Consider the following 27035-nt stretch of genomic DNA (forward strand, 5'->3'; position numbering starts at 1 on the left):
ATGTTTAATGCAATTAGTTTGGTCAAATATGAAAAGGGGTTAATATAAAATAAAAATTTGCCAGTATTTAGAGCAATAATAATTTTCTGACATTCAAACACTGTATTTAAGGATCACAGTGAAGCACAAAATACTCTAATTGTCATTTTAAATCTTTATACTTTACCACTTTCCTTCAAACCACTAGATTTCACCCATTTGTCAGCAAGAAGATTTTAATCATTTAAAATATAATTAAATTTAGTGTGATCTCTTATTCTTTTATATATTTTATTAAGTACAGGTCAAGATAAATGTTGATTCCTTTTTACATTAAATATATCTGTTACGGTAAATTATGATGCACCATTTTTTTTTACCTATATTTTGACTTTTTTATTAGTTATTTGAAACATGAAAATAAATAGGGGTGTAAGAATATCGATACACATGAATATCGCAAGATGTTTGGCGATACCATATCAATTTTCAAGAACTCTGTATCAATATTTATTTATTTATTTATTTACATCCAAAATTTGTGGGTTTGTGTTCAGTTTAAACCACAGACTGTATAAAACCCAACCGCTTGATGTCAGCGTTATCTCAGAGCGTAAACTGACCAACTGACGCATAGCCGGAGAAGCGCGTTAGCATTAGCAAACTCAGCTCACAAGACGAAAGAATTATTCCGCTCCCGTGGCATACAGAGCTGAAGTGTGGATTTATTTTGGCTTCAACTATAAAAAAATAGTTTAATCTTTTTTTTAAATGTAAAATCACTTTTGTACGTTTTATTTGATGTATGCACTAAAATTAGATTTCTGGTCTTTAACTCTGTAAAAACAAACACAGTAACTGATTTTTGATTTTGGCAGATCAACCCCTTCAACTAATCTGCAGTTGAGTCTACAAAGCCCCACCCACTTCAGTTCACTGTCAGTGAAGATCCCCTCCCATATCTGTTACATCATCAGTGAAGCTCCTCCCACAGCAGTTCATCAATAAATGCTGGAATATTTCCATCAGACGAGCATCAGAGCATCAGGAAGAGCTGAAATCTGCAGCGACTGAGTTTATTAAACAGGACAGTGAGAACATGAGTGATCCAGAAGATACTGAAGAACAAAGAGGTTGGTGTTTATGTCAAGTCAATGTTTGTCACCTTTTTATAGCGCTTTTTACAATGCAGATAGCATCAAAGCAGCTTTACAGTGATAACTGGTGAATAATTTTGTCCAGCTTAAGTAAATTCAGTATTGATTCATTCGGTTGTAAAAATCAATAATTAGTTAATTTATCTATATATCAGCACTGGAGAAAACAGTGATGTCATCATCCAGCTCAGTTCAGTTCAAATACACTGGTGTCAGTGCAGGCAGATCAAAAACATTGTTGAATATCAAGTGTCCCCAACTAAGCAAGCCAAAGGCGACAGTGGCAAGGAACCCAAACTCCCATCAGGTAACATACAGGCGATAAGAATGGAGAGAAAAAAAAACCTTGGGAGAAATCAGGCTTAGTCAGGGGGCCAGTTCTTCTCTGGTGAACAGCAATCAGTGCATGATGATGATTCAGGCAGCGTTACAGGTCATGAGTCCGATTGGGATTGCATCAGTCAAAATATTTGCTCCAGTTCAATCAAGTTGAGGATCGTATTCATCACGCCGGAATGGATGGTTTGTTGGGAATCTGTGCCTGGCAATGAGGTCTTCACAATGGATGATCTAGTTGACTCAATCCCTGCTGATACATCAGGGCTGCGTTGTGGTCGTGTCAAGGCGCCAGTCCTCGGTCTCACCTGGATCCGGCCCGGATCCGGTTGACTACGGTAAACCTTGGGATAAACAGAAAGACTAATATTTGCGTAGATGCCATTGTTCTTCTGCTGTTACGAGTACATCTGGTGTTTTTATATATATATATATATATATATATATATATATATATATATATATATATAACCTAATTTATGCAGCCTAATAATCCTTTAACAGATTTGAAAATATAAATTGATAATGTGTTATGTGTATGCCAGGTTAAAGAAATGCGTTTTTAGTCTAGATTTAAACTGACAGAGTGTGTCTGCTTCCCGAACAATGCTAGGAAGATTGTTCCAGAGTTTAGGTGCCAAATAGGAGAAGGATCTACCACCTGCGATTGATTTCGATATTCTCGGTATTAGGGCTGGGTGATATATTGCATGCGAACAAGCCACGCAATATCGTGTTCATTATCGAAGCCGATTCATCTGCGATAATGAACGCAATATTGTGTGGCTTGTCAGTGATCTAAGGCTCTGTCTATTAAATGCCGCTCCATTTGAAAGCAGGTGATGGCGATTTAGTGGTAATGAGGAAACCGGCTTTACTGACGAAATGCGCGTGACAATCGCATGCGATATAATGCCCAGCCCTACTCGGTATTATCAGCTGGCCTGAATTCTGAGATCACAATAAACGTGAAGGACTATAATGCATCAAGAGCTCACTTAGGTACTGGGGAGCTAAACCATTTAGTGCATTGTAAGTAATTAACAAGATATAAAAATCTATACAATGTTTAACAGGAAGCCAATGTAGTGTTGATAGAACTCTTCTAGTAAGAACTGCTGCATTTTGGACCAGCTGGAGTTTGTTTATTAGGCGAGTAGGGCAACCACCCAGTAGAGCGTTACAGTAATCTAGCCCTGAGGTCATGAATGCATGAACTGCATTCTTCATTGAGAGCATATGTCGTAGTTTAGATATATTTTTAAGATGGAAGAATGCAGTTTTACAGATGATAGAAACATGGCCTTCAAATAAAAGATTGGTTTCAAAAGATTTAAAGAGTTTCCGTGTGTTGGGAATTATCTGACTTCTGTAACGTGAGATGACTAGCAGATGGTCGGTTTAGCCAGTCTGTCTGCTTCCTGACCTGGGCCGTAGTTTGTCATGTTTCAGCTCTAAGACTATGTGCCATATTACTAGAGAGAAGAGCAGCACCATCCTAGGAGGGATGAATACCATCTCTTTTCAAAAGGTTAGGTCGTCTTCTGGTGAAGACACGAGGACAGTGCTCAAGTTTGTCGTCATCAAATCAAGTTGTATTTCTCATAAATTGTAGAAGTTATTCATAGTTAAAAAGATTATTCTTCTTTCAGTAACTTTAGTAAAAGGGTTGATGAATGTGATCAACACCATTCTGATTAAGGATTCATTGCCGTTTCTGTGTGCATCTTTGTCATTACGCTGAACACAGAGAATTCAGAACAAACACTGTACAGTTTGTGTTTTAACTGAGACAATGGATTGAGATTGTTTTCTCTTCCTCCTATCATGCTGTAGAAAGAGCTCAGATGATGTCACTTCCTGAGTTTCTCAGTTTTAAGAAACGCTCTGCCTTTAAAAGGAGGATAATCATGTCAGAAGTAACAGTGTAAGGCTGAAATAACCTCTCATACTTTGATCTCCTGAAGTACGGACAATACAAACACACGTTTTCACAGTCCACAGAGTGAAGATGTGGAAAAGTCCCCCCCCCCTTCCCTTCCTTCACATTTGTTTCTTCACCCCCACTTCTTTACCTTTACCCATTCTTCACTTCACTCTTAGTGATCATATGAAAGTATAATGTTCGCTGTCTTTCTTTTAGACCTGATGGAAGAGAGCGAGGAGAGTGAAGAACTGAGTGATGTGGAGGAGGAACATCATGTCAAACCTGGAGAAAAACCCTTGAGTCGCTCAAAGACTAAAAAGACATTTATAAAGAAAAGAAGAGCCAAGAAATCTACAACCTGCACTCAGTGTGGAAAGAGTTTATCAACAAAGCAAAGTCTTGAGTATCACATGAGAATCCACACCGGAGAGAAGCCATTCACATGTGATCACTGTGGGAAAAGTTTCACACACAAACAAACCCTTAAAGGACACATGAGGATTCACACCGGAGTGAGACCATTCACGTGTGATCAGTGTGGAAAGAGTTTCGCACTTAAACAAACCCTTAAAGGACACATGAGGATCCACACTGGAGAGAAGCCGTTCATATGTGATCAGTGTGAGAAGAGTTTCTCAAATAAACAACATCTTAGGATTCACATGAAAGTTCATACTGGAGAGAAGCCGTACATATGTGATCAGTGTGAGAAGAGTTTCATGAGAAAAGATGGTCTTGAGAGTCACATGAAAGTTCATACTGGAGAGAAGCCGCACACGTGTGATCAATGTGGAAAGAGTTTCAAACACAAACACACCCTTAGAGAACACATGAGGATCCACACTGGAGCAATGCTTCTGTACGCTTGTGATCAGTGTGGGAAGAGTTTCACACACAAAAAATCCCTTAATGTTCATGTGAATATCCACAAAGGAGTGAGACCATTCACATGTGATCAGTGTGGAAAAACATTTCATGGGGATCTAGCTCTGAAGAAACACCTAAGTATTCATACGAAGGAGAAGCCACATTCATGTTCTGTATGTGGAAAGAGATTTTCACTGCTGGAATATTTACATAAACATCAGAAAACACACACTGGTGTGAGAGAGTACATGTGCTTTGAGTGTGAGAAGATTTTTTCTACAGCAAACAATTTAAAACTGCACCAGAGAATTCACACTGGAGAAAAACCTTACAAGTGTTCACATTGTGACAATAGATTCAGTTGTTTAACAAATCTGAAAGGACATGAAAGGATCCACACTGGAGAAAAGCCATATAAGTGTTCACACTGTGAAAAGAGATTCAGTCGGTCATCATCTCTGAAAACACATGAGATGATCCACACTGGAGAAAAACCTTACAAGTGTTCACACTGTGACAAGAGATTCAATCAGTCAGCATCTCTGAAAGCACATGAGAGGATCCACACTGGAGAGAAACCTTACAAGTGTTCACACTGTGACAAGAGATTCAGTGAATTGGGACATCTGAAAACACATGAGAGGATCCACACTGGAGAGAAACCTTACAAGTGTTCACACTGTGACAAGAGATTCAGTGTGTCAACAGAAGTAAAAATACATGAGAGGATCCACACTGGAGAAAAACCTTACAGGTGTTCACACTGTGACAAGAGATTCAGTCAGTTAGCAAATCTGAAAACACATGAGAGGATCCACACTGGAGAAAAACCTTACAAGTGTTCACACTGTGACAAGAGATTCACTCAGTTAGAACATTTGAAAGCACATGAGAGGATTCACACTGAAGAAAAACCTCACAAGTGTTCAAACTGTGACAAGAGATTTAGTCGGTCACAACATCTGAAAAGACATGAGAGGATCCACACTGGAGAAAAGCCACACACATGTGATCAGTGTAGGAAGAGTTTCTCTATTAAAAGTCACCTGAAAAAACACATGAAGATCCATACAGTGGAGAAACTGGATCTCCTTGATCCTCGCCGGACAAGGTTTGTTCAGTTATCTTCATTATTGACTCAAATAAAAAAACAATCACAGTAAGTTTTTCATCTTTACGAGCAGTAAAGTCTCTTCTGTGTATGTTTCTTAACAGCCATGATGAACAACAGGGCATTTTGGTAGTTGCTTGATATCTGCTTCAGATTTTCACATTTGTTACGTCCCTAGCTAATCTAGGCTTGGGGGAACTGGAAACAGAATAAAAATGTTGTGATGTGTGGAGGCAGCAAGGTTCAAGTCCCAACCCTAGGGCTTTAACAAAGACCATAAATCAACTCAATTTCAAAAACATATTCTTTATTTTACAAATGTGGGAGGATTTCAAGGCTTCAAGAGGGGACAAGGCCAATAACAGATAACAAGAAGTATGTACAAACAAGATAATAACTTACAAAATAAAAAGGGTTCCCTTTCGATAATTCACTCGTACTGCGTATGGGGGAAAAAGCTCCTTTTTCCTCGATGCTGAAGTCTTTTTCAATAGCGCAGTGTAAACTGCACAGCCATTGATTCAAACTGGAAAACTTTTTGAATTAATGACGGCATGGCATAACTGCACAAGCCTATGGCAATGCAGCGCGCCAAAGCCCACAAAAATGGGCAGGGCGACTGGCTATATAAGCAAGCATTTCACCATAGGATTTCAGGTCCTTCGCTGGAACTCCATGCTAAACGCCTTCGCCTGCTGGAACGAGCTCTCCCGCCATTGAAGAGGCACTGCAGCGGACCAGCTGAGACTCACTGGCCACCTGCAGTGCCGGTGCCCTCACAGACTGCCCGCCCTCAAGCCGCCCACTTCGTGCCTCCAGGTCTCTCAGCACTTCTTCTGCAGCCATCCGGCCAACAATTTAAAGAGCTATTTCCAGTGGGTTTTAACCGCTTAAAAGAGTAATTTCTCTGCCGTTTTCACGGCATTCTCTCCCTCTGAGGATCTTCGCTCTGTAGCTGCTGTTCACCGCGCCGCCCTCGTGCCGCCTTCAGCATCTGGGAGCATTCAGCTCATCCCCTGCCGTCTTCCGTCAGGTGTGTACAGAGCTTGTATTTCTATTTTCTCGCTGGCATTTGCTTCAAAATGCCGTGCCTCCGAACGCATCATTTGCTGGGTCAGCCCCCACAAACCACGTTCATTGATGCGTGCTCTCATTACGGGAACACGAGAGCAAGCTCTCACTCTCGGCTGAATTTGACATGATGCTCTTCCCTGACTTAGGCGAGACTCATGATACATTTTCAGTCTGATTGAGTGCATTTCTCCAAATCTCTATGCGTGTCTCTATACGCTCTCCCCCGTTTCGGGGGGGCTTTCGGCTCGTCGGACAAACTGGCCCAGACTCCTTCTTTACACTTTTCCCCCCTGATCACTCTGATCCCCCAGGTCATCAGACGAGTTATGGAAGATGAGCACAGAGTCCTCCTTGTGGCCCCACTCTGGAGGAGCCAAGTTTGGTCCTCAGAGCTATTCAGGCTTTCCATGAAAGCCCCATGGCCGATCCCTCTGAGACGGGACCTTCTCTCTCAGGCGAACAGGGCAATCTGGCATCCATAGCCAGAACTCTGGTCTCTGCACCTATGGTCCCTCGATGGGAGCCTTTAAACCTCCCCAGGGACGTGCTGAATACCATTTCTCAGGTGAGAGCCCAGTCTACAACATGCCGCTATGCCTAGCAGTGGTCGGTCTTCGTCGACTGGTGCTCTGCACAAACGTGTAGGTGTGTGATGTATCTCTGATACTGTAATTTCTCCAGGAGTGTCTGGACAAGGGCCTCAGTCCTTCCACGCTCAAGGTGTATGTAGCTGCCATTGCAGCATTCCACGCTCCTAACGCTGGCCAATCAGTGGTTCTAGGTGGTTGAACCCCCCCATATCCTCTCACTGTTCCCACTTGGGAACTTCCACGGTCGTCAGATCGCTCAAAGGGCCCCCCTTTGAGCCACTGCGGTCAGCTAACCTTCGGCCCTTAACGCTCAGAACTGCTCTGCTACTTGCACTAGCATCGGTCAAGCGTGTTGGCGACCTGCAGGCCCTCTCCGTGAGCCCTGCATGCCTTGAGTTTGGGCCCAATGACTCGAAAGTCATTCTAAAGCCCAGGCATGACTATGTCCCTAAAGTGCTCTCGACCCCATTCAGAGCACAGGTCATTTCCCTCTCAGCGCTGCCTCCCTTGTCAGACGAGCGAGAGTTGAAATTACTCTGCCCAGTAAGGGCATTGAGGATCTACATTAAGTGGCAATGTTTCAAAAATCTGACCAGCTTTTTGTCTGCTTTGGGTCTCCGGTCTCAAAGCAACGACTCTCGTGTTGGATAGTCGGCACTATTGCTCTGTTACTCCTCTATGGGCCTTGATTGCCCCATAGGAGTAAGAGGCCACTCCATTAGAGGGATGGCCTCCTCGTGGGCCTGGTCTAGTGGTGTCTCTGTCAAAGACATCTATGAGGTGGCCAGTTGGCGCTGTCCACTTTTGTCAGATTTTATAACCTGTACGTTCTGACCTTGCATGCTTGTGTCCTCTCGGTATGATACAACAGCCTCTGTCAAGCTCCGTCATTATGCCACTCCTAGGGAGCTAGCTCCCTCTTAGCAAGTGTAACAAAGGGTTCAATGGCTTCGGCCTTCTCACTTGTCCTCTGGACCCCTTCGGTGTTCAAGATAAGTCCAGTCGTTGCCTCCCGTGGCACGTCGAGGCTGAATTTGTTCCCCCATATGCAGTACGAGGTTGCAGCTTCAGTGTTGTCGCTTCAGTCAAATGACCTGAAATCCTATGGTGAAATGCTCGCTTATATAGCCAGTCATCCCGCCCAATTTGGTGGGCTTTGGTGCGCTGCATCGCCATAGGCTCGTGCTGCTACGCTGCACCGTCATTGGTTCAAAACGTTTTCCAGTTTGAACCAATGGCCGTGCAGTAACACTGCGCTATTGAATAAGGCTTCAGCATCAAGAAAAAAGGAGCTTTCCCCCCACAAGCAGTACTCGTTTCGTATCTCAGGGAACCGAGTTACGTTCGTAACAGAGTACGTTTCTTGTAGTAGGCACCAAGTACAACATCCAGCATTAGCATCAGTTCTGGCAGGTCATGTCAAGCTCGCATCAGCTAACCCCCAGGTGACTTGAGTCTACGACGCCTATCATGCTAGAGGTGTGTATATATATATATATATATATATATATATACATTCACCTAAAGGATTATTAGAAACACCATACTAATACTGTGTTTGACCCCCTTTCGCCTTCAGAACTGCCTTAATTGTACGTGGCATTGATTCAACAAGGTGCTGAAAGCATTCTTTAGAAATGTTGGCCCATATTGATAGGATAGCATCTTGCAGTTGATGGAGATTTGTGGGATGCACATCCAGGGCACGAAGCTCCCGTTCTACCACATCCCAAAGATGCTCTATTGGGTTGAGATCTGGTGACTGTGGGGGCCATTTTAGTACAGTGAACTCATTGTCATGTTCAAGAAACCAATTTGAAATGATTCGAGCTTTGTGACATGGTGCATTATCCTGCTGGAAGTAGCCATCAGAGGATGGGTAGATGGTGGTCATAAAGGGATGGACATGGTCAGAAACAATGCTCAGGTAGGCCGTGGCATTTAAACGATGCCCAATTGGCACTAAGGGGCCTAAAGTGTGCCAAGAAAACATCCCCCACACAATTACACCACCACCAGCAGCCTGCACAGTGGTAACAAGGCATTATGGCTCCATGTTCTCATTCTGTTTACGCCAAATTCTGACTCTACCATCTGAATGGCTCAACAGAAATCGAGACTCATCAGACCAGGCAACATTTTTCCAGTCTTCAACTGTCCAATTTTGGTGAGCTCGTGCAAATTGTAGCCTCTTTTTCCTATTTGTAGTGGAGATGAGTGGAAGCAGGTGGGGTCTTCTGCTGTTGTAGCCCATCTGCCTCAAGGTTGTGCGTGTTGTGGCTTCACAAATGCTTTGCTGCATACCTCGATTGTAACGAGTAGTTATTTCAGTCAAAGTTGCTCTTCTATCAGCTTGAATCAGTCGGCCCATTCTCCTCTGACCTCTAGCATCAACAAGGCATTTTCGTCCACAGGACTGCCGCATACTGGATGTTTTTTCCTTTTCACACCATTCTTTGTAAACCCTAGAAATGGTTGTGCGTGAAAATCCCAGTAACTGAGCAGACTGTGAAATACTCAGACCGGCCCGTCTGGCACCAACAACCATGCCATGCTCAAAATTGCTTAAATCACTTTTCTTTCCCATTCTGACATTCAGTTTGGAGTTCAGGAGATTGTCTTGACCAGGACCACACCCCTAAATGCATTGAAGCAACTGCCATGTGATTGGTTGATTAGATAATTGCATTAATGAGAAATTGAACAGGTGTTCCTAATAATCCTTTAGGTGTGTGTGTGTGTGTGTGTGTGTGTATGTGTATATATATATATATATATATCTTTTTCTTTCTCAGTCAGGACTGGCCTTATTATTGCCCTGATCAGACTTATGTGTACATGTTAAATTATGACATTAAGTGATATCTACATACGTTGGTCCTGTTCTGTTTACCCTAGGGGTTTTATTGCTGCTCTCCCTCCTCTTATCAATGCTAGGCTGCGTGGATGTGCAGGGAGTTCTTGCAAAGAACAGAGCCGTACCGCCAATACAAACTCTATGCATTATCAATCTTATTTGACAATAGTGGTCCTGACAGAAAAGAGTGTTAACACAGTAACAGTAAAAAAAAAGAAAAAAAGAAAAAATCACTCAACAAAATATAAATCAAATCAACTAAAAAATCTGATGAAAAGAAGCCTCACAACACAGCCTTTGTGCAATGGTGCTGCTTAAAGGGTTAGTTCACCAAATAAATATAATGATGTCATAAATTACTCTCCCTCGTGCTGTTTTACACTCACAAGATATTTTAGTTGAAATCTACGGTGACCGGGAGGGGACATGTTCGGTTCACTTAGTTTTGTCGTGGCCACGAGATATTAATTTGTGGGAACGTGATATGTCGTGGCCACGAGATATTAATTTGTGGGAACGTGATAAGTCGTTCCCTCACCATATGATCTCGAGGCCATGACTTTACATCGCATGGCCACGACAAAAGGATGTTGTTACCTCGACAAAACGATCTTGAGTCATGGCCTCGAGATCATATGGTGAGGGAACGACATATTGTTCTCGTGGCCACGAGTCACATGCATAAACAATCTGCGCTACCATAGCAACGTGGAACTATCAGAAATGGATAAAATTATAATATTTATTTTTAAATTAGCGCGGAATTAAGAAGTGATTATATTAACATGCCTATTGTGTTGTGTGTGTGCGATGCCTACAGCAGCATTCGAATGAATTTTATCAATAAATAGGCTATGCCTATTAGAATATTTCGTGTAACAGTCTTTTAAATCCATTCACTGATTGTTAATTTTTATTTCATATTTTTACATTATTTAGTATTATTATTATTAGGCTATCATTATTGGTTAAATGTTTTTTTATTCATTGTTATGTAGCCCTATTTGCTTTATTTTCCCCTTCATTTCGTGTATCCTTTCTGTAGGCCTATATTACGTTGTTACCTATATTTTGTAAACACTTTAAATGCCAAATCATGCCAATAAAATGTGACTTTAAGACTGTATTGTAGCCGTGAAGATAGGATAAATGAGCGTCTGTTATCATTTGTAGACCCTCGTGCCCGTAACAGCATTTGAATGAAGTTCGAATAATTTATTATTATTAATTGGTTATATGTTAAAAGAATATTTAAGCTAAAAAAAATCCATTCACTGATATAGCCAAGACAAAAACTTAATTACTAAATAAAATAAATAATAATAATAATAATAATTATTATTATTATTATTATTATTATTACTAGGCTAGTAATAATAATAATAATAATTATCATTTGAATGCTATAGTGGCAACATCGCGTGCAATAGGCTATTTATAGCTTATTACATTGCGCGCGATGTTGCCACTATATAGACAGCATTCAAATAATAATAATTTCTTAATTCCGCACTTATTTTATCATTCTTAATTCCAGGTTGCTATGGTAGTGCGCGTTGTTTACACATGTAACTCGTGGCCATGAGAAACAGATTTAGGAGCTAGTTTTAGCGCTAAAATGCTTTGTGAAATACTCTTAGAGCAAAAATTTAGGACTCCTAAAATTAGGACTGACACGTCCATTATTTTTAAGAGTTTCTCCTAAATCGGCAAGTTAGGAGCTACTTTTAGCCTTAAGATGTTTTGTGAATACGGCCCCAGAGCGCCAAAGTCATTTCAGCAGTTTGGCACACGATCCGAATCATGACAGAAAGTATCTGATGAGATTTATTTTATTTGAAGCTGCTGCCCGTAACTTTTTTTGGTTAAAAATTATCCAAAATCCATATTTGAGCAACCAGCCAGTGTTCAAAACTATCTCTGTACCTTAGCCCGATTCACAACGGTTAGCTTGTAATAATGTTTCATAATTCGGGTGGTACTGGTGGGTTTTCGAGGAAAATTCAAGCATGTCTTTGCATCACGTCTGTAAACAGAAAGAACGAGTCCCAGCTAGATCGCATGTGAGTCGGATCATTTATAGCTGTTTCATAACACAAATCATCTTCATGACATTAAAATAGATCATAATCGTGACACAGCAGTTGTTGACCAGATGAAAATGACAATTAAACTCATCATGATCTTTGAGCTTCACTTTTCATTTCATGTTTGTCTCTCATTTGAAATCTCACATGATTTAATGTTTCTTTTAGATCTGATGGACGAAAACAAGAAAAGAAAAACAGAAGACAAAAGTGTAAAAATGCTTCACATGTAAATAAAGGCTGAAGATTCACATGAGAGTTCACACTGGGAAGAAGCGGATCAGTGAAACCACATCTGCCTTCTCGTTCTGAAGAAATGCCATTTAACTGTGATCAGTGCGGTGAAGAGATTCATTGAGCATCAGTCCTGAAGAAACACCTGAAGATTCACACAAAGGAGAAGATTCATTCGTAATAATATAGCAGAAATGACACAGCACTATGTGTTGAAACCTTAGAAACACATGAAAGGATTCACACTGGAGAGAAACACATCAGAGTTTGATCAATGATCTACTCTACAGTCTCGATCACAGTAACTAGATCATCTCTGAATCCAGCAGTGACACCAAACGTGACAAGTCTGGAATTTCACTTTGAGTCGACAACGAACTAGATGTAGTTTGTGGTTCAAGCGGTGTATGTTTCGGCCCAATCTGTCCTGTAAATGTTTTTGTACACCCTCATGTTTTCCTGACATAACCTTGGAAATACTGCTTCATTTTCCAATAAATCATTAAAAATGTCTGAAGTTTTATTTTAAAGTATTAGACTATTATGAAAAAACTGTGTAACTTCTAAAAAATATTCCCTTTAGAAATACTTATGGATTTGCTTACTTCAAATTTCTTTAGAGAGTAAAGTATTATTTGTCCTATTTTTACCCAAAACAGTGTGTTGAGAGCATTAATGAGTTCACATGTAATGTCTCTTTCATTCCACCAGAGGGCCTGAAAGTCCACAAGTGAGAAACAAACACATACAATAATATACAAATAATCTTTTAGACAGTAAACTAGTTATGGCTCAATAGAGACTCATAGAAGTCATAAAACTTATATAATAAACATGCTTTCATTTCATGTTGTAATTATGATAATAAGTTTCAAGTGACTTGAGTGAAACACCTTCTTTAGTTATAATACCCCATTCTCAATAAAGACATCAATAACTTGAATTAGAGATACTTTAATGAGTAGCAAAACTGGTCTTAGATATTCAGTATCGTGTCTCAGACAGAAAATGGGTTCATTAAATGTCAGGCACCAATATCTGTTGGGCTGTTATTAGTTATAAGAGGTCATGAAATGGAGAATCAGAAGTTTTAGAGAGTTCCACATGTACTTATTTCATATGCGAAGATGTCAGCCAATCACAGCAGTGGGCGTTTACATTGAGTCTCACAGAGACACGCCCCTTCAAACGGAGCGTTCAAATCAGTGTAAAAAAATGACTTTTATTTCTAATTTATGATTTGTGTTGTAAAAATCACACCAGCGTTATAAGTGCACCCCAGGACACATTATAAAATAACTTCTGCAAATGTCTGACCTGTAAGTGCTCATCACAAACACTTATTGCTCTGATGTCATGCTGACGTGTGTCAAAAACCTCTCGCGAGGGCGAGGCGGACGTGTCGGATTCTGCAGTCGAGCGCAGTTCCTCTCCACCGACGGCGCTGACCAAAAGCACGATGGGAAACGACTTGCTGACGACACAGCTTAAAGCTTATTGGTTAAAACAACCGTGATGTATTGATCTCTTTTAAAATGTTTGATTTTAAAACACTAATACCATGATTTTATGCGTATAAATTATGTGTGAATATTCCCAAACTCTCTGATACAGTGATCTCTCTATGAGTTATGTGATTGTTATCATATTTATAAAAATATATAAAAACATGTTTGTAATTAAAATAAAAATGATTGATACACACATCCTTCGAATGGAAATAAATAACAAGTATTTTGGGTGTATTGTTCATTATGTTTATTTTCGTATAAAAGCAACAGAACGTAAATTACATCCAGTTTATCAGCAACACAGCGCATGAGTGTGAATCCCGCGATATCCGCCTTTGATCTCGCAGGTGTCTGATGAAAGGAGAATTGTCAATCTTGCCTGCACTTTTTTCACTCCTCCCCTCACTGCAGCCGCCTACTCTCGGCTGAACTTCAGGCGAGGCAAGGCGCATCTCAAACAAGCCTATTCAGTTTCAGCGTCGAGTCTTCTGAGGAGAGTCGAGCAGGTCACGGTATTTCTCATATTTACACGATCATCAAACACACTTTATACAGTTTGATCAAGTGACAGGCTCATTTCTGTGTTGTTTTCATCGAGCACAGCGATACTTGTGCGTCTTTTCTGTCGACTTCCTGCTGAAATAAACATTTAGTGCAGCATGTGAGGAAAATATGATGAATTCATTCAGACCTGAGCGATTTTGTGTTCGTTTGTGTGATTGTTTCATGTTTTATAGTGATAATAACTGTTACTGAATGTCAAAGTTTGAGATCTGTGAGGAAAATATGATGAATTCATTCAGACCTGAGCGATTTTGTGTTCGTTTGTGTGATTGTTTCATGTTTTATAGTGATAATAACTGTTACTGAATGTCAAAGTTTGAGATCTGTGAGGAAAATATGATGAATTCATTCAGTCCTGAGCGATTTTGTGTTCGTTTGTGTGATTGTTTCGTGTTTTATAGTGATAATAACTGTTACTGAATGTCAAAGTTTGAGATCTGTGAGGAAAATATGATGAATTCATTCAGACCTGAGCGATTTTGTGTTCGTTTGTGTGATTGTTTCGTTTTATAGTGAAAACTGCTAATGAATTTTAAGTAAAAAGTTCACATCTTTACATCGAGCCTGTAGCGAGCCATATGAAACATTTCAAATCAAAATGTAAACGTTAATATATGAATACAGTTTGATATTGGCTTTGTGCTGTTCTTTATAGGAGTTTTTAATGTTTTCTCAAATATCCTGACTCTAATCAGTTTCAGCAAACACTCAGAATAAAGTGAGATGATCTGAATGTCTTGTTGAATGAGTGTTGATAGTCATCAATATTAACAGAGAAACCGCTGAAAACACTATATTTCATGTTTTCACCTCATTTATTATGCTGATGTCTTCAGATCTGCTGTGAATTGACACTTAAAGATCATTTCATTGCTGTCAACAGACTGAGCGGATTTGTCCTACAAATATGTACATTTATTTCTGTCTTTATGCTTTTAACTGTTTTTCTTCCAGTTCTTTAAAGGCAGGGTAGGTAACAAATTTATTAACAACTTTCTTCCAAACTTTCTATATATATCAATGCATAATTAAAATGTAAGTACTCTGATAAAAAGAGTATAAAAATCGAGTGACTCTAGACCGTTTAATCTGTATTAAACATAGCTCATTATTTCCATTCGGGACGAAACACAGGATTGGCTTAGGCGACTGTCACTCTCTCGCAACCATGGCAACCACCCTTTTGCCACACATGACCTGCCCACTTGCGCGCGCAAGTTTGACTTGAGAAATTCAAGAGGCATGGATCCTAGGAATACCAAACAATGGCAGAGAAACAGCAAGCAAAATGCACAGTACCGGCCTATGCAGTTAGTGAAGGCAAACCAGGCAAAAAAAGGAAGACAGTAACAGTACAAGAAAAGGCAATGAACAAAAAGTCTTTGGATAAACAAAGAAATAAAACGCGAGTTAATATCGGCGTGGCTTTCCAGCGATGGCGAGAACTGAGGGAACTCAAGGGGCTGAAAAGTGACTCCTTGATGGCTTTATTTCTGCTGGACAGGTAAATCATTCTTTTTGTATTTTGATCATACATATTTTTTTGTTTATTTTTTCATGAAGCATGTGTCATTAGCACACGTAGCTGCGTAATATAGCTAACATAACATTACTTAGCGAGCCGTTGTAGAGACTATAAATAATCTATAGGCCTAGCTCAAGATGATAGCTATAGTGTTGAATTGTGCATAATTTTGCTTTAGATAACTAAATACATGTTTAACAGATAGTAGGCCTAACGTTACTCCGCATCTAGGAACTTTTCTTAGAACTATATTTACCCTCTGTCTAACTCTTTTACCATGTTCACCTGTAAGTTTACCTGCACGTTTTTTTTCGCCTTTGTTTTGTTTTTATATTCTCTACCTATGTTTACTGATGTCTTTATCTTGTATCTGTGTGTGTCGTACACACTTTGTTGTATGTATGTGTTATTATTTTGTGTCTGCAATGCAGTTGTGAGTTGATATTTGAGTGTATGTTACTCTGTTTATCTGTAATCAAGACATTTTATAAATGTGATGTAATTGTTGTGTTGATTTGTATAATTTTTTTTTATTAGTTATGAGAAAGACATCAACGAATCTTACACGAAATTCATCTTCATCACAGTGTAAATGATGGTAATGGAAAAACGTGTATCATGCAACCTGTTTTAGCTTTGCCTTATAGATAACTAGCTCGTTAGCGAATCAAAAAATATATATTTTAAACTTTACCAATATCAATATGCTAGCTTGATAGTGAGTACTAAATACATCTTGTTTGTTTATCTTCATAATTATAAAGTTATTTTTATTACATGTGATTCTGACATGATGTCACTACATGCACTGTGCTCCTTCCTCTCCGCTCGTCTCAGGTAAATAATGCGTCTTCCAGCTCAGTGGTCGGAGTCGCGCGTTCATGTGTTTTGGGGGCGTGGCTTTGGAAGGAGCCCAGAAGGGAGGGGGTGGAGTGAATGGAAATAATGAGCTGTCTTTAAAACAGTCGTGAGAGGTCTACAGACACTCGATTTTTATACTTTCTTTTTCAGAGTACTTACATTTTAATTATGTATTGATATATAAATAAAGTTTAAACAAATTTTGAAAAAAAGTTTTTTATACATTTTTTTACCTACCCTGCCTTTAATACTTTTCTAGATATCTGTCATTATTTTAATGAAGAAACAGAATGTTAGAATTTGAAACAAAAAGTTAATATAGCAAAAAAAAAAAACTTTATTTAGAACAAGAATGATTTGCTGTATTTAAGGATCACAGTGCTGCCCAAAATACTCTTTAATTGTAATTTTAAATCTTTTTATTTTGCCACTTTCCTTCAAACCACTAGATTTCTCTCATTTGTCAGCAATAAGCTTTTAATCATTTAAAATATAATGAAATTTAGTGTGATCTCTTATTCTTTTATATATTTTATTAAGTACTGGTCAAAATAACTGTTGTTTCCTTTTTACATTAAATATATTTGTTACACGAAATGATGGAACATTATTTCACCTATATTTTGACTTTTTTTATTAGTTATTTGCATTTGATGTTTTTTTTTTAATGTAAAACCGCTTTTGTACGTTTAATTTGATGCAGACACTAAAATTTGATTTCTGGTCTTTAACCCTATAAAAACAAACAGTAACTAATATATTTTTGATTTTGGCAGATCAGCTCCTCCAACCAATCTTCAGTTCAGTAAATGAAGCCCCGTCCACTGAAATTCACACGTGAAGCTCCTCCCACATAAAAATCACATAATCAGTTAAGCTCCTCCCACATTACTCACTTCATCAGTGAAGCTCCTCCCACTGTAATCACATCATCAGTGAAGCTCCTCCCACCGCAGTTCATCAATAAATGCTGGAATATTCCCATCAGACGAGCATCAGAGCATCAGGAAGAGCTGAAATCTGCAAAGACTGAGTTTATTAAAGAGGACAGTGATAACATGAGTGATCCAGAACCCTGCAGAATGAAACACACTGAAGATACTGAAGAACAAAGAGGTTGGTGTCTATGTCACTGTCAAGTCAATGTTTTTGTCACCTTTATATAGCGCTTTTTACAATGCAGATAGCATCAAAGCAGTTTACAGTGATAACTAGTGAATCATTTTGTCCAGCTTAAGTATATTCAATATTGATTCATTCGGTTGTAAAAATCAATAATTAGTTAATTTATCTATATATCAGCACTGGAGAAAACAGTGATGTCATCATCCAGCTCAGTTCAGTTCACATACAATGGTGTCAGTGCAGGCAGATCAAAAACATTGTTGAATATCAAGTGTCCCCAACTAAGCAAGCCAAAGGCGACAGCGGCAAGGAACCCAAACTACAACAGGTGATGAGAATGGAGAAAAAAAAGACTTTGGGAGAAACCAGGCTCAGTTGGGGGGCCAGTTCTCTGGCAAACAGTGCTTTGTGATTCAGGCAGCGTTACAGGTCATAAGAATGATTGGGATTGCAGCAGTTAAATTATTTGGTCCAGTTCTATCTAGTTGATGATCGTATTCATCACATCGGTATGGGACGGCTTGTTGGAAATGTGCCACAATCTCTGCGGACACTTCAGGGCTGCGTTGTCATCGTGTCTAGGCACAGGTCCTCCATCTGATCTGGATACGGCCCGGATCCGGCTGACTACGGTAAACCTCGGGATAAACAGATAGACTAATATTAGCATAGATGCCATTCTTCTATTGATGTAACGAGTACATCTGGTGTTATAGGAAGTGTTCCCGGTTCTGCTGACCTAATTTATGCAGCCTAATAATCCTTTAATGGATTTGAAAATATAAATTGATAATGTGTTATGTGTATGCCAGGTTAAAGAGATGCGTTTTTAGTCTAGATTTAAACTGACAGAGTGTGTCTGCTTCCCGAACAATGCTAGGAAGATTGTTCCAGAGTTTAGGTGCCAAATAGGAGAAGGATCTACCACCTGCGGTTGATTTTGATATTGTAGGTATTATCAGCTGGCCTGAATTCTGAGATCGCAATAAACGTGAAGGACTATAATGCATTAAGAGCTCACTTAGGTACTGGGGGGCTAAACCATTTAGTGCTTTGTAAGTAATTAGCAAGATTTTAAAATCTATACGGTGTTTAACAGGAAGCCAATGCAGTGATGACAGAACTGGGCTAATATGGTCATACTTCCTAGTTCTAGTAAGAACTCTAGCTGCTGCATTTTGTACGAGCTGTAGTTTATTTATCAAGCGGGAGGAACAACTACGCAGTAGAGCATTACAGTAATCTAGCCTTGAGGTCATGAACGCATGAACTAACTGTTCTGCATTTTTCATTGAGAGCATATGCCGTAGTTTAGATATATTTTTAAGATGGAAGAATGCGGTTTTGCAGATGCTAGTAACAGGGACGTGCACAGGAATTTTGAGGGGCAGTTGCTCTGACCTAAAAAAAGGGCACTCCCCTACACAACCCGGAAGGACTGAGAATAACCGTGGTATAAGTGGAATAATTGACTCCGCTTCGAGTCGTGACCGAATCACCGCCTCAGGTGTGCATTATTTTTCTAATAATTCAACGGCCCGTCGTCAATTATTCCTTACTTGAATCACAGCTTAAATAGTGTTTTGACAACGCCAACCCAAGTGCATTTTACCTCAAACTTGCGTCTAGCTAACTTTCTAAAGTAGCATTCGCTTCTCGGGTCGACATTAACACTGACAAAATTATATTCAGAATTAAAAATATTTTTATACCACTTTTTAATGTGTGATTGTGTAAAGGTTTTCACGAGATACCAACCTTTCGCGAACTTGCTTCCAACACTCGTTCTCATGGAGGCGCGGTGTGCACGGAGGGGAGGGGCTGTGCGCGCGCGAGTATGTGAGAGAGACGCGTGAGTGAGAGACGCAGGGAAATGAAATGCAGCTGAACGTTTGCTCTATGAAAGACATTGACAAAGACAAAAACTAAGGACATTTAATCTATTATTTTATTTTAGTTAGTTTTGCCAAACACACATTACAGTTTTGGTTAGTTATCGTTTTTTTTGTAATGCCTCGTTTTTATTTTTATTTCAGTTAACGAAAATGTTTTTTCCCACCTACTTTTAGTTTTTTCGTTCGTTTTCGTTAACGATTATAACCTTACTCACCTTTTCGACAACGTTAAATCGTCTCACCCGACAACCGCGACAATCTCCTTCTAGTGCTGCTCATGCAGGCTCAGCTCAGGTGCCGGTCGCGTGCAGCACTGCAGCCACGTAAACAGAGTTTGGCCTTCCCCTACTGACTTTCACTTTCGGACGGGTGCCCGAATATGGAAGTGAATGAGGCTTTGCGATTTTTTTTTTTTTTTTTTTTTTTTTTTTTTTTTTTTTTTTTTTTAAATCTAGGCCTACGTGAAATTCTGCATCCATTGTACGATTTTTTTTTTTTTTTTTTTTTCCACCTCGGAAGGGCAACGTGAGTCGAGAAGGGCATATGGGCAGTTGCCCGGGCAACCTGAGCAACCCCCCTGTGCACGTCCCTGGCTAGTAACATGGCCTTCAAATGAAAGATTGCTATCAAAGAGCACACCCAGGTTTCTAGCTGACGACGAAGACTTAACAGAGCAGCCATCAAGTGTTAGGCAACCTAGAATAGGTTATTATGTGAAAAAGTTTTTGGTCCAAAAATTAGAATCTCTGTTTTTTCTGAATTTAGTAGTAGGAAATTACTGGTCATCCAATTTTTTATATCAGCTATGCATTCTGTTAATTTTGTGAATTGGTAAGTTTCGTCGGGGCGTGAAGAAATATAGAGCTGAGTATCACCAGCATAACAATGAAAACTAACGTCATACTTCCTAATGATATGTCCCAAGGGTAGCATACTGAGCCTTGCAGTACTCCATATTTAACTTCTGATTGATATGACATCTCATCATTTACTACTACAAACTGATAACGGTCAGATAAGTATGATTTGAACCATGCCAATGCAGTTCCACTAATGCCAACATAGTTTTCGAGTCTATTTTGAAGAATATTGTGGTCAGTAGTGTCAAAAGCAGCACTGAGATCTAGTAACACTAATAGAGAGATACAACCACGATCGGATGATAAGAGCAAATCATTAGTAACTCTAATGAGAGCAGTCTCAGTACTATAGTGCAGTCTAAATCCTGACTGGAAATCCTCACAGATACCATTTCTTTCTAAAAAGGAATTTGAATTTGAGAACTAATTCTCTAGAATCAAATTGTGTTTTTTTTTAAATAAGAGGTTTAATAATAGCCAGCTTAAAAGTTTTTGGTAGGTATCCTAGTGATAAAGATGAATTAATGATATTAAGAAGAGGATCTATGACCTCTGGAAGCATCACTTTCAATAGCTTAGTTGGTATAGGGTCTAACATACATGTTGTTTATTTTGATGATTTAACAAATTTAGTCTGCAAAAAACTTCTAGTTTTGTTTTCTTCCAGCTGCGCTCCATTTTTCTTGCAGGTCTCTTAAGAGCCTGAGTGTGCTCGTTGTACCATGGCGTTGGATTAATTTCCTTAAACTTCTTTAAGCGCAGATGAGCAACTGTGTCTAATGTGCTGGAAAAGAGAGAGTCAATAGTTTCTGTTGCAACTTTGAGGCCTTCTAAGCTGTCTAGTATGCTAAGGCAATGAAACTGATCAGGAAGATTATTTATAGAGCAGTCTTTAGTGATAGAAGTGATGGTTCTACCATATTTATGGCAGGGTGGCGGTTTTGCAGCCTTGGATAAATGAAGTATACACGAGACTAGATAATGATCTGAGATGTCGTCACTCTGCTGCAGAATTTCAACGGCATCAATATCGATTCCATGTGACATTATTAGATCTACATTTACATTTAGTCATTTAATAGACGCTTTTATCCAAAGCGACTTACAAATGAGAGTAGTAGAATCAATCAAATCAACATGAGAACAACAGTATGTAAGTGCTGTGTGAAGTCACAGTCATGACAGTAAAGTGCTCGTAGCAAGGAATTTTTTTTTCAATAAATAAATACACAAATAGATAGAAGAATAGAAATCAAGGTAAGTGCTACTATTACTGGGTCAAGTGCTGACAAAAAAGATACGTCTTTAGCATTTTTTTGAAAATGGCTAAAGACTCAGCTGCTTGGATAGAGCGTGGCAGGTCATTCCACCAGCCGGGAACAGACCCGGAGAAGGTCCGTGAGAGTGATTTTGTGCCTCTTTGTGATGGCACCACAAGGCGCCATTCACTTGCAGAACGCAAGTTTCTGGAGGGCGCATAAGTCTGAAGTAGCGAGTTAAGATATAGCGGTGCAGAGCCAGCGGTCGTTCTGTAGGCAAACATCAGAGCCTTGAATTGGGTGCGAGCAGCTACTGGCAGCCAGTGCAGACTGACAAAGAGAGGTGTGACTTGCGCTCTCTTCGGTTCGTTGAAGACCAGTCTTGCTGCAGCATTCTGGATCAGTTGTAGAGGCTTGATAGTGCATGCTGGAAGGCCAGCCAAGAGAGCATTACAGTAGTCCAGTCTGGATAGAACAAGAGCTTGGACAAGAATTTGTGTGGAATGTTTCGATAGGAAGGGTCTAATCTTGCTGATGTTGTACAAGGCAAATCTGCAGGACCGGGCCGTTGTCACAACATGATCTGTGAAGCTTAAACAATCATCCATCACCACTCCCAAGGTTCCTGGCTGTCTTGGAAGGAGTAATGGTTGACGACCCAAGTTGAACTGAAAAGTTGTGATGAAGTGTTGGGTAGGCACTGACTACAAGCAGTTCCGTTTTTGCAAGGTTGAGTTAAGGATGGTGGTCCTTCATCCAGGCAGAAATGGCTGTCAGGCAGGCTGCAATGCGACCAGCAACCGTCGGATCCTCTGGTTGGAATGAGAGGTAGAGTTGTGTGTCATCAGCATAACAGTGATAGGAGAAACCATGATCCTGAATGACAGAACCTAGTGATGACAGAAGATGGAGAAGAGAAGTGGTCCAAGCACAGAGCCCTGAGGCACCCCAGTGGCAAGATGATGTGACTTGGACACCTCACCTCTCCAAGATACCCTGAAGGACCTACCTGAGAGGTAAGACTTGAACCACTGGAGTGCGGTTCCCGAGATGCCATTCGACATGAGTGTTGACAGGGGGATCTGGTGATTAACCGTGTCAAAAGCAGCAGACAGATCCAGCAAGATGAGTACTGATGATTTTGAAGATGCTCGTGCCAGTCTCAGTGCTTCAGTAACTGAGAGCAGGGCAGTCTCAGTTGAGTGGCCACTCTTGAAACCAGACTGGTGGTTGTCAAGAAGGTTGTTCTGTGATTATCGACACAATCCTGGTCAGAAAGGCAAAGGGGGAGGTCTAAAGTATGATTACGACAATGAGTGGGTCCTGACACGTGTTGTCTAACACCAATATAGTTTAGAATGTCTGTAAATAAAAAAGACGCATTGGGATTTGCATTATCTACATGGATATTAAAATCACCAACAACAAGGACTTTATATGCAGCTAGTACTAATTCTGATAGAAAATCAACAAATTCTTTGATAAAGTCTGGATGGTGTCCTGGTGGCCTGTATACAGTAGCCAGCACAAATCTCAACTTGCATAACGTTACATAAAGCAACATAATTTCGAAGGAATTATATTTGAAGGACTTTTGAGTAATACTGAAGATATTACTATAAATTACAGCAACACCTCCCCCTTTGCCTTTCTGACGAGGATTGTGTCGATAATCATAACCTTGATGGCTAGACTCATTTAAAGTAATGTAATCGTCCAGTTTTAGCCAGGTTTCTGTCAAACACAGCACATCTAGATTATTGTCTGTGATAATATCGTTTACAATAAGTGCTTTTGAAGAAATGGATCTAAAATTTAACAACCCAAGCTTTATCATTTGTTTATCAGTATTATCTCTGTTGAACATCAATTAAATTTTTACCCTTAAAAGGGTTTGGAATTTTTTTAATAATTCAGGGTACAGACACAGTCTTTATGTGATAAAATCTAGCTTTCCTGTAGCTTAGTGGTTAGAGCATGGCACTAGCAATGCCAAGGTCATGGGTTCGATCCAATGGTTTGCACATACACAGATACAAAATGTATAGTATAATGCAATGTAAGTCGCTTTGGATAAAAGCATCTGCCAAATGCATAAATGTAAATGTAATTCTAGGTGAAAGAGGTATTATCCAGTCCCTCCAGAAAAACGCTGATTTTTTTTTTTTTTTTTTGTGATTGTTGCAGGCAAAAATGCGATGGAATATGCGGGATATTTTTGCAATTTTTATGCGATGAAATTGTGGGAACTTGCAAAAACTGCGGTTTGATGAAAAAGAGAAAAAGGTGATTCCCCCAACAACCTGTTCTCGCTACTACCTAAACGTAAAGAGTCATTTCTTATTACTTCCTATGATAAGCAAGCACACTAAATCGCAGAATATTTAAGTTCTCATTCTGTTTTATTTCAGACCTTAATTAACACGTGGCTCAAACTTACAAAACATTGAGTCAAACAAGTTCTGTAGCTTTACAATAGGAACATTCAACAACTTCTGTAAAAATGTATAAATAAAATATAAAATGTGTGCTTCCTGTTTTACAGAGGTAGTTATACAAAACAGACATCTTCTGTTAAATTAAGTGCTTCCAATGCACAAAGTGCAATCTCTTACTGCAACGTAAATTATTTTACATATTACGAATATACTTACAACTGTAAGGTTTTGCGCTTATTTTGTTGGCAAATGAGAATGATTTGCGTGCTTCATCATGGTTTGACTCTGGTTTCACCGCGGGGTTTGCAGATGATGTTCACGTCGCGTAATTACGTCACTTCAATAGGTTCCCATGGCAATAGGGGGAAAATAATGGCGCTTTACTTGTGAAGTAAACTCAACATTTTTCAACTTTCTGGATGTGAGTTTTTTGCCACGAAAATACAGAGATTATGAAATCATGCTAGCCCCGCATATTTTGCTTGCTGAAATCGGCAATTTATGCGGTGAAAGTGCGGCGTATTTGGAAAAAAATGCGACCCCCGCATTAATATGCGGACTTTAGCTGATTATGCATTAAATCAGGCGATCGCATAATCGCGTTTTTCTGGATTTGAGTTTTTCTGGATTGAGATTGTTTTCTCGTCCTCCTATCATGCTGAGAGCCCAAATGATGTCACTTCCTGAGTGTCTCAGTTTTAAGAAATGCTCTGCCTTTAAAAGGAGGATAATCATGTCAGAAGTAACCGTGTACGGCTGAAATAACCTCAGATACTTCGATGTCCTGAGATATGAACAATACAAACACACATAGGCATCACAGAGTGAAGATGTGGGAAAGCTTTTTCCCTCACTTCCCTTCCTTCACATTTGTTTCTTCACCCCCACTTCTTTACCTTTACCCATTCTTCCCTTCACTCACTTCACTCTTAGTGATCATATGAAAGTATAATGTTCGCTGTCTTTCTTTCAGAGCTGATAGAAGAGAGCGAGGAGAGTGAAGAACTGAGTGAAGTGGAGGAGAAACATCATGATAAACCTGGAGAAAAACCTTTGAGTCGCTCAAAGACTAAAAAGACATTTTTAAAGAAAAGAAGAGCCAAGAAATCTACAACCTGCACACAGTGTGGAAAGAGATTATCAACAAAGCAAAGTCTTGAGTATCACATGAGAATCCACACCGGAGAGAAGCCGTTCACATGTGATCAGTGTGGAAAGAGTTTCACACAAAAAGTACATCTTGATGTTCACATGACAGTTCACACAGGAGAGAAGCCACACACGTGTGATCAGTGTGGAAAGAGTTTCTCAACCAAACAACATCTGGAGATTCACATGAGGATCCACACCGGAGAGAAGCCATTCACATGTGATCAATGTGGGAAGAGTTTGTCAATGAAAGAAAGTCTTGAGATTCACATGAGGATACACACTGGAAAAAAGCTTCTGTACGCATGTGATCAATGTGATAAGAGTTTCAAGCGACCATCACTCCTTAAAGAACACATGAGGATCCACACCGGAGAGAAGCCGTTCATATGTGATCAATGTGACAAAACATTTCGTGGGGAATCAGCTCTGAAGGAACACCTGAAAGTTCATACGAAGGAGAAGCTATATTCATGTTCTGTGTGTGGAAAGAGTTTTTCACTGCTGAGATATTTACATACACATCAGAAAACACACACTGCTGTGAGAGAGTACATGTGCTTTGAGTGTGAGAAAATGTTTACTACAGGGAGTGATTTAAAACAGCACCAGAGAATTCACACTGGAGAAAAACCTTACAAGTGTTCACACTGTGACAAGAGATTCAATAAGTTAGGGAATATGATAAAACATGAGAGGATCCACACTGGAGAAAAACCTTACATGTGTTCACACTGTGACAAGAGATTCAGTTGTTTATCAACTCTGAAAACACATGAGATGATCCACACTGGAGAAAAACCTTACAAGTGTTCACATTGTGACATGAGATTCAGTCGGTCAACAGATCTGAAAACACATGAGAGGATCCACACTGGAGAAAAACCTTATAAGTGTTCAAACTGTGAAATGAGCTTCAGTTGTTCATCATCTCTGAAAGCACATGAGAGGATCCACACTGGAGAAAAACCTCACAAGTGTTCACACTGTGACAAGAGATTCAGTCGGTCAACACATCTGAAAAGACATGAGAGGATCCACACTGGAGAAAAACCTCACAAGTGTTCACACTGTGACAAGAGATTCAGTGAATCATCATCTCTGAAAAGACATGAGAGGATCCACATCAGAGAGAAGCCGCACACGTGTGATCAGTGTGGAAAGAGTTTCTCTTGTAAAAGTCACCTGAAGAAACACATGAAGATCCATGCAGTGGAGAAACTCCTCAATCCATGTGGGAAGAGGTTCGTTCAGTTATCTGCATTATTTACTCAAATGAAAAACAATCACGGTCTGAAATCACAGAAGTTCTTCATGTTTATGAGCAGTAAAGTCTCTTCTGTGTAAGTTAGTTTCCTAACAGCCATGATGAGCAACAGGACATTTTGGTGGTTGCTTGTTAGCTGTTTCAGATTTACACATTATTATGAGAGAACGAGATATAAGTTTCTCATTATTGCGAAAAATTCTCATTACGAGGAAGTCTCTCATTAATATGACTCTATGAGATTGTTTCTCGCTATGAGATTTCAAGTCAATATTGTTAGGAAATGTCTCATTATTATGCAATTAAGCTATTATGAGAAAGTTTCTAAATATGAAGAGAAATTAAGTCATAATTATGAGAAC

At 39.6% G+C, this 27035-nt stretch overlaps 1 protein-coding gene across 1 annotated transcript; it reads left to right on the top strand.

The window, feature by feature from the left end:
* Positions 1-1059: 1059 nt before the first annotated feature.
* On the top strand, positions 1060-26573 carry LOC125279369 (zinc finger protein 271-like; the record flags this gene model as incomplete). The annotated part of the gene is made up of 5 exons (XM_048209010.1): positions 1060-1112; positions 3616-5339; positions 8414-8454; positions 12931-12949; positions 25368-26573. Coding segments are annotated over exons 1-5 (3024 nt in total), but the record flags the coding sequence as incomplete, so codon positions are not given.
* Between the last annotated feature and the right edge of the window lie 462 nt (positions 26574-27035).

This window comes from Megalobrama amblycephala, linkage group LG1 (genome assembly GCF_018812025.1).
Source record: "Megalobrama amblycephala isolate DHTTF-2021 linkage group LG1, ASM1881202v1, whole genome shotgun sequence".
NCBI classification, from domain to species: domain Eukaryota; kingdom Metazoa; phylum Chordata; class Actinopteri; order Cypriniformes; family Xenocyprididae; genus Megalobrama; species Megalobrama amblycephala.